At 42.1% G+C, this 12,466-nt stretch overlaps 1 protein-coding gene across 12 annotated transcripts in view; it reads right to left on the reverse strand.

The window, feature by feature from the left end:
* Positions 1–434: 434 nt before the first annotated feature.
* esrrga (estrogen-related receptor gamma a) overlaps positions 435–12,466 on the reverse strand; it is an 87,052-nt gene continuing 75,020 nt past the window's right edge. For 11 of the 12 annotated variants that reach the window (XM_037247446.1, XM_037247445.1, XM_037247448.1 and 8 more), the window contains 3 exons: positions 7,646–7,752; positions 7,407–7,569; positions 4,801–5,045 (listed from right to left, as the gene is read on the reverse strand). In XM_037247446.1, coding sequence (XP_037103341.1) covers positions 4,801–5,045; positions 7,407–7,569; positions 7,646–7,752 — 515 coding nt within the window. Of the gene's footprint in view, positions 5,046–7,406; positions 7,570–7,645; positions 7,753–12,466 lie in introns of all 12 variants that reach the window. The other variant, XM_037247441.1, reaches the window with a different exon arrangement.

Genomic DNA, 12,466 nt, shown 5'->3' on the forward strand with positions numbered 1-12,466 from the left:
GCACAACAGACATGGCTGAATGTTATCGTCTGTTTAGTGCCGCACGCAGCATGTCTTACATCCCTGAGTGTGTGTGCCGTGCCCTTGGCAAGAGGAGAAGATCGAGTTTTTTTCCAAATGGACACTAGTTAGCCACCCACTGGAGCAAGCTGTTCACACTTGCCCACACCTCATCCTGCCCTCCCCCAATTTTATGAGGGCAAATCAACTTTTACTTGTGACTGACTGACTATCCATCCGTCCGTCCGTCCGACCGTCTCTCCATCTGTCTCTCCATCCGCTCGTCCATCCATCCATCCATCCATCCTTCCATCCATCCATCCATCCATCCATCCATCCATCCATCCATCCATCCATCCATCCATCCATCAATGGTATCAGAATAAATGTCCTGGAATAAATGTAATGTCATTTGAAGGAGGAAGAGAACAAGATTCAAAACTGGAAGCCTGGTTTTAATCGATATTGCTCTACTGTAATAAACCTGAAAGGCATAGTCTGGAGTAACACATGTAATGCTTCAAACAATAGTCGTTTAACTTACAGAATCATAGGTCTCTCTTTTTGCATTGAACAATATATACAGTGTGAAATAAATACATTTACACAAATGGACATTATCATTGGAGCACACTTGTATGATACACATCACAAAAATATACAGGTAGTTTTTTTTTTCTTTTTTCATTTTATGATGTGAAGCACATCTAAAATCTACGAACATGTTTTTAATAACAATACAGGGGGTCTCCCCCTTCGTCCGGAACTCTTCACAAGGCAAGGGTCTTTTTTTTTCCTCGAAAAGTTTTTATCCAAACTCGCCCTCGCCCGTGAATGTAGGGGCAACTGGCGGCTACAATTAAATACAACAAAATGAGTGTTGAGCTGGGAGGGACAAACAATCCTTTGCTGCTCCAGCTACACAAGTCATAGATGGATTACATACAATATTTGCAGCTAATGCGTCTGAGTAACAGAAGAACATTTCTTTCATGGTGCTTAAAGTGCAACCAGGTCAAACCACCCCACTCCTTTTCCCATTGCACCTCATGGAAAATACCGGTCTATTTGTATCAGTTTAAACTTCAATAATTGGTCATAAGTGCAACTTGTCAAGAGTTCAGTCAATAAAATATTGCTTCTAAAAATGAAAACTTTTACAAAGTTGAAGCATCCTACATATTGATGTATATTGATCTTGGACAAGAACGGTGATATCTTTGCGATCAACTGAATTGGCCCATACGAAAAAAAGATGACATTAAAGATTGCTGCTTTGAAGTCACATCAAGTGCACAGTTGCGATCTTTGAAGTATTTTCTCTCGGTTTAATTTGACAGGTGACAATTTAGACTGCAAACACATTTTTTTTGTTAAAAGCACCTTTTGTCTTACTGTATAAAAGAGAAACAAAAAAGCAATAATGTACTTTTACATTACATGTTGAACTTCAGGATTCTTATAAGAGTTCTAGTTTACATTTACAGACTTAGAGACAATTAAAAGATACGAGTTTAGGCCTCACTTTTCCTCAGAAGTAATTAAATACATTTAAAAACAGCATTAAATCATTTCAAGAACAAATGAACAAAATGGTTGAGGTGTTGTTAAGCTGCGTGGAAGGTAGTTATGTATATGTACAGCGAGCTTATCAAAAGGTTCTCCTTGTCAGTCTCTCTTTTAAAAGATATACAGAATATTGTTTGTTCTACAGCAAAGTTACACAAATGACCCTTACCCTTTTAATTACTTGTGTTTAGCATTTAGATACTAAATAATTTATTAAGTATGAGTAGTCAGGTAAGAGCTGAGTGCTGAAATTTAACCCGATGCCACGATGCACTGATCCAACAGCCGGACCGCATGGCCTCTAGTCTACTGAGATTCTGCACACTGTACGAGGATGGGAGTCGGGACAAGGGAAGCACTCACACACGCCTCCGATTGCTCAGCGGAAGTGGGGCGGAGCCAAAACAGAAGGAAGACTTGAGGGGGTATTAAAAGCAAAAAAAAATTCCGCTGCAGTAGACATGGCGGAAGGTGAAACTTTCGAGGTTGAGCTACGTTTTTTTTACTTTTTAAAAAATCTTTTGTTTCCAATAAAACGTCTTATGTTAGAAGTGTAATCTGTCTGTATTTACAATATACAATGTTAACGAAGGCTGAGAAAATAGCCGCTAATATTTAATGATGTTTGCGAGCGATGTTAGAGATGGACTATGCTTAACTCCTCAGCTGCCAGCTTCTAGTAGGTTGGACAAATATTTTTATCCAGTTTTGCAAATTACATACATAATGTGGATTATTATGTTTAAATCCCCAACTGTTAAAGCTATAATGAGTGATCAAACTCTGGGCTATGGTTGTATTTGAAAAGTGAACAAATAACGTGTTATCATACATTACAGGCTGTAACTTTTGTTTTTATCTTTGTCACTTGAAATGATTGCACTTTAAGAAATTCAATGTTCCAGAACAGGAAGTGGGATAGCAAACTGGGCAAATCAGTGAGTCTAGGCATGCTAATTTTTTTTAGCACCATTTCCCAGTTTCCCATACACTTTTGCTTATTTATGGCCCATTTCCACCAAGTGCTACAATTCAGCCGAGACTGCATAACCAACATTTCAGAGTTCTAACAGAGATTTTCGTTTCAAACAGAACCAAAATGGGATATTGCTGTGCGTGATTTTTAAACAGCAGTCAGTCACAGATCGATTCACTTTGACTTGACTTTCATCGCATTATATTCAACGACAAAAAACATTGGAAATAATTGAACAAAAAATACCAGATCATAATTATGGTTCCGAACAGAAGTGAAGCGTAGCACTTGGTGGAACCATGGCTTTTAACTGTCCCCGTCTTTTCCTACTTAGCTATGGAGAAAATGTTACAGAAAATGTTGCATTTGGTCACATGACAAGTTACAAACATGAGTTGAATAAAGTGAACACTGCTCATGTTGACGCCCATCACAATCTGACTTCATGCTACAATGTCATGACTGCTATGTATAAATTTCCAACTCACAAAAAGAGAAAAAATGAGCTACATATTCTCCCTAAAGCCCGTCCTTACACACTCTTGTCAATACACTCTTGCTTGGAAGCCCCTAAGATAAACTTTGATTTGTTAATACATGATAAGTTGTTATATTTATACATACGATGACCACTGAGGGTGGTCATTCTGGTAGAGGAAAATACAGGATGACTTATTTACAAGCCTAGTATTGGTTACCTTAGCCACAATTATTATGAGATGGAAGCCAAGAAAGAAAAACCTTTTATCCCGACAGTGGCCCGTCACACTTGTGGAACTTTTGCTCTGAGGCCATCTTGTTAAGATGATCTTGTGAAGGAAGCTGAACGAGGAGGGAAGCACTGAGGCGCCACTTGACTGTCTCTTGACTGAAATACGTGCAAGGTGAAAATACTGCAGATTGACAAAGACAATATGAGGAGTTGTCAGACGGTTGGCCACTTTGGCACTGCATGCTACCAACTTCCATGGCTTTCATGATTTACCAAATGTGCATGTGAAGTGCAGGTGTTATTGTTGTCTAATTGGGGTTGCTTTCCCCAACCTACAATATCTGTGTGTGTTGCTTTAAAAGGCGGGGCTGAATGGTAAGTGACGTGGGAGCCAGCGAATGAGCGCATACAATTGGCAACCAGTGGCTAACTGGCTAAAATTTCTTATTATGTCTTTTTGTTACAATTTGGTCAATAAGTGATTTTTCCTTGACCACTTGTGTTGGGATCACAAAATATTCTAAATAATGGTGGTGGACTACATTGAATTGAAGTGTGGAATCATCCCACATTTTGGTCTTTGTCTGAGAATAAATCAGTTTCCTTCGTTAGCTTGTCTTGTTTCGACCGATAGCTTCAGTGCATGTTCAATCCAATGTGGTTTCCGTAGCTGGCAGCTGACCTAGTATGAAGCAGAAATGTGAGCTGAGCTGGTACAATGCAGTGGAAAAGCGACATTTTTTTCCCTCTCTTAAATTCATCACGTTTATGTCTGACATAATCTTGCCAACAGGTCACAAGCAGGTGACTTTTTGGGGAAGCAAGTCCAGCAACCAATTCCAACTACAATCTTTGGACACGCCTGCATGTTATCAGCACAAAGAGACCGCTTTTGAATCATTCGTAAAAGAGAACAGTCCAGGGCCTCAAATTGATAAATCAAAATAAAAAAGGCCAGAATTTGGGGTAATGGCATAAAGTTGCTGGCATCCGCTGAATGCAGTTCCATCTTTTGGCAGGCAAAGCTCCTCCTCACCATCTTCTTCTTTGCCCATCCAAATGTCAATGTACACATAATGTGATTACAAATGTCTTTAATACTTCTTTAGGATTTTTTTCCCTTTATCTTCTTAAACCCTTAAAAAATTATATGAGGGGGGCAAGGGAGAAAGTTTCATCAGTTCTCCAAACATTTCCTTTTGAATTTGTCTTCATTGGAGCAAGTTCCGATTAATAATGTCATCATTAAATGCATATGTGAGTGCCATTGTCAGTGTTTCTGCACACAACAACAACAACAGCAGGAAGTGTCATCCTCTTCCCCCTTAAGAGGGGGCGGGGTCAAAGCAGTCAGCGCCCACTTCCCAAAACAAAACGTCAACCAAGCCTTTTCGTTTGCAATCAGAGACAGCAGTGGTTGAAGTTAAGAGGAGTAGCTTACTTGTTTAGTCATAAGGGGTGAACTTAAGGGACATATTATCGTGTGTGTTTGGGTGCGTGCGTATGTGTGTGTGTCAAAGATAGTTGCTTGGACTTTACGCCCTCACACTTTGGCCTCCAGCAGCTCCAGGAAGAGTTTGTGCATGGGCACTTTGCCGTCTTGCTTGATGCTGTAGAAGTGCTGCACGGCCTTGGTGGAGGTCTGACGGAGCAGCGGCAGGGTCATGAGCAGTTTGCCCGTCCGCCGGGGGTCCTCCTGGTGCTGGGAAGCCTCGTAGTCTTGCAGGGCCTCATGGAGCACGTCCTGGAGCTTTTGCACTGCATCAACATCCTCGATATGCATGGAGTCTGACGAAGAAAATGAGGATTTTGTTATGTTGGAACTGTGCATGAATGTGACTGTCATGTTTTCTTTTTTTGGCCTCAAAGTTGCATTAATTTCATTTAAATTGGATTCAAAACATTAGTGGTCCTACTGTACACAGTGAAGGCCAATAAGTACACTGCCTTTATTTTCCAAACACGTTATCTGGCCCCTTAACACAGAACATTGTGGCTTTTTTAGATTCAGAGCTCGTTCGAGCATGTGTCTTTAAAAGTGCGGAGCAGTGGGCGTGATGAATGAACAGCCACACAGACAGGTGGGCGGAGTCCAAAAAAGATGGAGTTGTAGAATGATGGAGAGATCGGGCAACACCTTAAGCGTGTGTGTTTGTACACACATAGACGTAATCCCTCTTGTTGGTGGCGTGTCGTTTTCAGCACACGTGGCAGTGTGCAGGCTGAGAATGTCCCTCAATAATAATGCTCCATATTGGCCCTTGGGGAGGCCGAGTCTTAATGTGAGCTGGCCTTTAGCTCCCGACCTCTGATCAATGGATTTGATCAATGGCTACATGCATGTTAAATAATAATCACAAGGCAACTGCTGATCCATACACCCACACTAACACACCTGACTACACACACGCGGTATGTTGCCAGTTAGTGTGGCTGGATAAACACAAACCAGTATTAGCCGATCTGTGTGTTGCAAAATATTTACAAATAATCAGTTTTGATGGTAAAATTGTGTGTTGTGTGTCTCAGCCTTCAGTTTACAATACGGATGGATTACAATAAAATAGCAAGGCAGCCGCAGATGTCATATATACACAAGGCTGGATCTATAGAGTGTAATGCAAGTATCAGTATGCAGGAGCAGACCACTCGGGTTTGTCCTATAAGGATCAATAGAAAACTCAGTTTGCATCTTCACAGTTTATAAAGGACTGGGTGGTCCGAGCCCATATTTTATTTACTAGATCATTTTGTAGTTTTATTTGCCTGACAATACACAAGATTTAAAATATGCAGTGTTTTTTCTGTTTAATTGTGGATTCAGGAAATGTGAATAAAACACAAATGAAATACAGCTGGATTAACTCGACACAAGTGTAGTTAATGTTGTGTGTTTAGTGTTTTGCCTTCTAGTCATGGCTGCTGCTGTACACTCTCAAACTAAACAGCATGACTTAATGAGCGGGAGCTGTTAAACCACAACATGGAATACGATTCATGCACATACATGCGCACACACATGTCTCCTGTTTCCCATGGCTAGTTGAAGTGTCTTTACATGTGGGGCACGTTTGTTAACATTTCTTAAGGCTTGCATGGCTTCATTAATGCAGACGATTAGCATCCCGTGAATTAATTAGTGTCAGTGCCCTTCAAAATGCTAATGCTAGCGCTCTGTTGTCTTGACGAACACTTGGAATGATTGGCCCGTGATGCAAAGTTGTTGTGATTCACAGATTTTGTTTTCTTACAATTGAAATAAAATAGTTCTTCCAGAATATGACCTGTTCAAGCTATTCTGACATGGTGCGTATTGGCTAATATTTTCTGTACTGAAATTATAAATCTTGGGGAACACCAAGATGTGTCTTTTATCATTTTATGCTGTGCACAAAAGAGAAGAGAACTCAGGTCCATCGCCCCGTTGGAACCCCCCCTAATCACACCACTGCTACACAAACCAATAAGGTATGTCAAATACAAATTCTAAATTTCAGTGGCATCTTTATGTGTTTCACACTGATTAAATTGTTGGAAAGTGTGCATGTGAGTGGCAGATTTGGGCTGTCGGTGCATTGATGGTGTCAGGATTGGAACAAAAGGCCCCTCCCTCAACATTCAAAGCTCCCTCCATTGCATCTCCCATTTAAACACATTGTATTGACAGTTCCCCCTTGTAATTAAAGAGTACTGAGGAGCTGGCCGCCATCCAAGACAAAGTTCAAAAGACGGGTCATGGGAGGGGAGGGGCGAGCCTCGCGCCTCAGTATACGTGTGTGTGCAAGTGTGTTTGTGAGTCAGTCAGCTGTCGATGCAGCCGGACACATCAGAGCGGGGCCTTTATCGACAGACTTTGGGCTCGAATGATTTCACCTTATTTAACAGGCATCTGAAGAGACGACTATGCTAATTGTAAAAAGGAAGGCCACTTTGTACAAGGTGGGCTACAGGTCGCACAAGCTGCCGTGTGAGAATGTGTGTGTGGAAATAATTTTACACAGGTTGTTTATGCGAGTGTTACTCACTTTGGATGAAGAGAATTGAAAGGAGCTCTTTGATGGCTCCGTTTAAATGAGTCCCTCAGGAATGGAGATTCCTGGGATTAACTCTCTGCACTTCACAAACAAACGTACAGAGCTTTTATGTTACCTGAATTAGCCAGTGCGATGGCCTTCAGAGTGACAAACTCCTCCTTGTCCAGCTTCATGGCTTTGTACTTCTTGACCAGCTGAAGGATGGTGTTGTTCAACTCCAGAAGTCCAGCCAGCTTTGACTGTTCCTCGTCCATGATGTAGTCCTCGGCGTACACCAGCTAGTGCCACAAACGTCAATAATTAGGAACCTTCGGCTGAATTTTTAAGCAGAGCTAGAATGAAGAGAATACAAACCTTGTCTTCGAAGGAAAGCGAGCGGTACACGACACGCAAGATCAAGATCTCCATCCATGCACTCTGCAAAAGACTCATCTGGTCTGCTAGAGACAGTGTGGAGAAACCTGGCAAAAAAAACAATAAGCACAACATGAGATCCATACTCCCTAAAAAAATAAGAAGGTTAAAGGTTCAAGTCTTATTCTGGTGGACAGGATCAAAAATGTTTCCTCCTCCCTAACTGCATCCACCCAGCTGTCCATAGGATTCCTCCTCCTCATCGGCTTGCCGCCCTTCCGCCCTCCCCCGTGACCAGGGGCGTCCTCTGGGGACAGGTAAGCCTTATCTTCCCCTGACACAAGCCGTCTGGATCAATGTTGCCCATCGTTGCTGCACTGCCCAAACATCCTCTCTAATTGCACTTGTAGCTTCAAATTTCCTCCTTTCTTCAATGACAACCCACTCAATTGGTAATTGCCTATTCACTTTGTTGACAAAAGTATTGGAACACCTGGTCATTACATCCCCAGGGAGTGAAAATCCATCCATTCTCAATAGTAGACGAGTTGGAGCTTATCCCGGGTAACTTTGAATGAGAGGCGGGGTATACCCTGGACTGGTCGCCAGCCAATCATGGGACACGTAAAGACAAACAATCCTTCACACCAATAGTCACACCTACAGACAATTTAGTCCTGATTGGTCCAATGCAACATTTCATTTTCCTCTCCCTTCCCCTTTAATGGAACACATGCCCACTCACACCTTCCTCACAGCTGTCCTCACCCCACACACCTGTCCACCCACACCTGCGCCAGAGTGTGCACGCCACATGTGTGTGCGTGCAAGTCTTTCATACCGGAGGTGGCCCATGTGAGCGCACCTGTCATACCTCACCGCAGAACTCCGCTATGTGTGTGTGTTTGGATGCACATCCTGCCAGGAGGAGCGCGCAGATGAGAAGGAAGATATTTCCTCAACAACATCTGCTGCCGTGCGCCTCCTCTCGAGTCGGGGGACTGCGTGCCAGTGCATGTGTGTGTGTGTTTGCGCATGTGTCTATGCATTCGGGGGCTTCTTATCGCTCGGTGTGTTGATGGGTAATGGCAGACGTCTCATTATGTTCAGGTTGCAGGCTATTGTTGCTTGAAACATGCTTCAATTCATTCCATCTACAACTACTACTGACATCCCAAGCTTACTCAGATTGTTGCACACACATAAAAGCCCCTGAATGCATACACACTGATACAGTGAAAAAAGATCAACTCATTGCCAAGTGGCAGTGCCTTCTACTCATGATATAGTACGTAATCAAACAGAGCAGGGCTCGCCAATGTGGTGCTCGCAAGGACCATAGGAATATGACATGCATGGGCCTGTTCTAAAAATAGCTCACCAGAAATGGTGACATTCTGATTGTCTAGGGACGTTGTAGAAGTATTCAAAGTAATCATTTGCAAATGTGTGAAAAAAAGATATATATATATATATACACTGCACACAAACACATGCTTACATTGCTGTCAACAAATGTCCCTCCTGATTCCAGCTGATACGCCACAAACGCACGCTTACTCCAGTATAAAGGGAAACACCAATAATTAAAAGCCTCATGATTAATTTATCAAGGCCAAGTGCAGCGTTTCTTCTCAAAGTGCATCAATGACTTTTATCTGGTGGAGGCACTTCCTGCGCTTGTTCCACTGCAACAATACACGTGCCGGTGAGAATGTGCATAACGTGTTGTCTCATCAGCATGTTTTCAATCTGTGGGCAAGACGCACTGTACACTGCGTGTGTATGTGTGTGTGTGTGTGTGTGTGTGTGTGTGTGTATTCCGGTGTGCAAATCTGAGCCCAACGCGAAAGCCCCTCTCCTCCCCCCCCCGATCCTCTCCTCACGAGCCTGTCTGCGCCGTTCAGCCATCCAATGCCTCTTATCTGTCTGATTAATAGGTGGCCAGCTTCAGGACAAATTAATTAACAGATAACGCCATCTCGCAACCCCCCGCCCCCTCGTCGCTCACCCCTCCGCCTCCTTCTCATGAAGCGATCGATACGGCAGAAGAAAAGAAACATCAATGGGAATTTAGTGCTGATGATGGAGAGAGAGAGAGAGCGGTATTGATGGAGCGAGAGCACCGGGATGAGTGAGGGAAGGGAAAGTAAAACTAGGGGGGAGGGAAACGGGATGAAGGCTGGATACCCTTTCCTTTCATACCTGTGACTTCACTGGACAAAAGGGACTTCCTTATTTGGCTCTAATTACATTTGCTTTCTGCTCGTTGTTGATAAGGCATCTCGTGCTGTGTTTGTGTACAGTAACCACATACAATATGTCTTTTAATTAACCCTTTGCAATGATGTCATAGCCTGCTTATGTTATAAATTAACTTGACAATCAATTTTTCACTATAAATATGTTGTTTATTTTTTCAGCACACTACAGCAATCCCCAACTTTTGTGTGCGTGATTTTGTGTGTGTGTGTGTGTATGTGTGCGTGTGCGTGTGTGACGGGGTGACAGAAAGAGGCTGAAGTGCAGTCACGCAGACTTAACCTCCACCACTCGCTCTGACAGGCTCTTTTCTTTCTTTCTCCTCTCTCTCCTCTATCAAATACAAACACACACATACACACACACACGCGCGCAAAGGCAAACACACAAACACAAGTAGATTCCCCAGCCAGCCTGCGGCCTGTTTGTCTGCCAAATGAGTCCTGACTGCACGTTTACACCCGAGACCGCACAACAGCCTGGCACACACACACACACACACACACACACACACACACACACACACACACACACACACACACACACACACACACACACACACACACACACACACACGTACGCACACACAAACACACACGCACACAGGATAGCCCTCTCTCATGCCCCAGTTGCCACACAAATTCACCAACATTTGTTTTCTTGTGGTTTCAGGGCAAATGAGAACCAGTGAGGACTGCGTGTGATGCTTCTAAGTACCTGCATTTGTGTGTGTGTTCTCTTGTGCGCATGTGTGTGATGTTGTGTGCATTTGTGCATTTGTGCACGGGCAATAGCTGGTGCGTCCAAGAAGGCGATGGTGTGAGCTTGCAGTAATGTGACAGGTGTGAAAACAGGCTGCAATGGTGATCTTGTCCAAGTTATTAACACATGACTTGCTGTCGCCGAATTTGACACTTGGAGGACATTTGGATGTATCGATAGATTCACTATCAATCATCAGTTTACAAATTAAGAATATGAATGCCACACAGTAGAGCACAGATTGAAGTGAATTGTTATTTTTTTATGTTAGTAGGTCACTTCCTGGTTAACAGAGGATGGCGTAAGATTATGGGACAATGGGATGGGGGACATTGGCCACCTGGGGCAGTATTATAGGAATATTTATGTTAGCTTTATTAGCCACAATTTTGTAAATGTTTTTGTTTTAAGGTTTAAACTAAACTGGGAATAACAATAAACAGCATAGCTTCATTTTTTATATCTTTTTTTTGCTATCTGCTGCTTGTTGTGAAGTTTCCTGCTACTATTTAGCACTTGTAACTCAGTTTTGTTTTTAAATCATAGCTCAAGGCTGATCACTGGCCCTTATTTTGAAAATCTTTAAATTTGGACCAGTTTTAAGTCATCAAAGTCTGTGCTTTTGCTTTAAACAGGAGTAGTAATTGGATTTTTTTTTTAAAGATGATCTTATCTTTAATCCTACAGTGTTAGTTTATGAACACATTGAAAAGTATTGAGTTGCTCAAATAGATGCAGCCATTTTATTTTAAATATTTTTTTCCTACAGGATGATGTAAAACGGATGTTCTGCAAGAAAACAAGAACCATTACAGTTCCTGGTTTTCGTGTAAAGAAAAATAGGAAACAAATATTAATATGTACATAAAGACATCCTGCCTTGGAGCATCTTCTCTGTGCTAACAATGACACTGAGTTCTTTCTTATTAGAGCGCCGCCTCAGGATACAATAAGACAAAAGTCCGTCAGACTGTCTGAACAATGAAGCCGCGGAGATTCGCACAGTTATCAGCAGCGTAGGAATGTGCTTAACACGCTGTCACATAAACGGAACACAATCCAACTCATGGGAATATGGAGCAATGCTTCATTAGTTTAGTCAAGAAGCACGACAAGCCACATCGGTTTGAATGCTACCCACAATTTAGTAGAAATTTGAACAAATTGTAAACAATTATATGGAATTGTAATAATCTGGCAACATGCTTGAAGACTTTTTCCACTTACACAAAAGAAGCAGGAATAACAAAGGGTGTTAAGTCAAAAGAGATCAAATATAAATGATTAACTTATTTCAGACTTTTATTACAGTAAGGAAAGTTAACGCTTATTGTGCCTCTAAAAAAGACATAAAATTGCAACAGATATGTTTGGTTTAGAAATTATTATTTTTTCTACAAAACAGGTTCGGTGCTTTTACATTGAGAACATAAAAGAAAAGTTTGATACAAAGTTTTGATACAAGTAACTCAAAATTACATGCTTTCTAGTAATAGTACTAGTTTGCTTTCGCGGCTTAATATATGCCGTGGAAAGATAGTGGGTTCTCCCTTAGTACTCGTTTTTTTCGGGGCATGTGTGTTTGTGTGTGTGCTTGTCAAACTGTTTGGTACCATAAGGCCAGACGCCGGCCCAAATGAACACGGACCCCCTGTGATCGCTTTGGCCAAGCCCAAACAAAGTACACACACACAAACACATACACACACCACTCACCAGCTGACCCAATTATACAAAGATGCGCAATGAGATGGAAACGCATCTTCGCAGAGAACCAGTTAATTTAGAGGGGTGTGA

The sequence above is a fragment of the Syngnathus acus genome, chromosome 3 (assembly GCF_901709675.1).
Source record: "Syngnathus acus chromosome 3, fSynAcu1.2, whole genome shotgun sequence".
NCBI classification, from domain to species: Eukaryota; Metazoa; Chordata; class Actinopteri; order Syngnathiformes; family Syngnathidae; genus Syngnathus; species Syngnathus acus.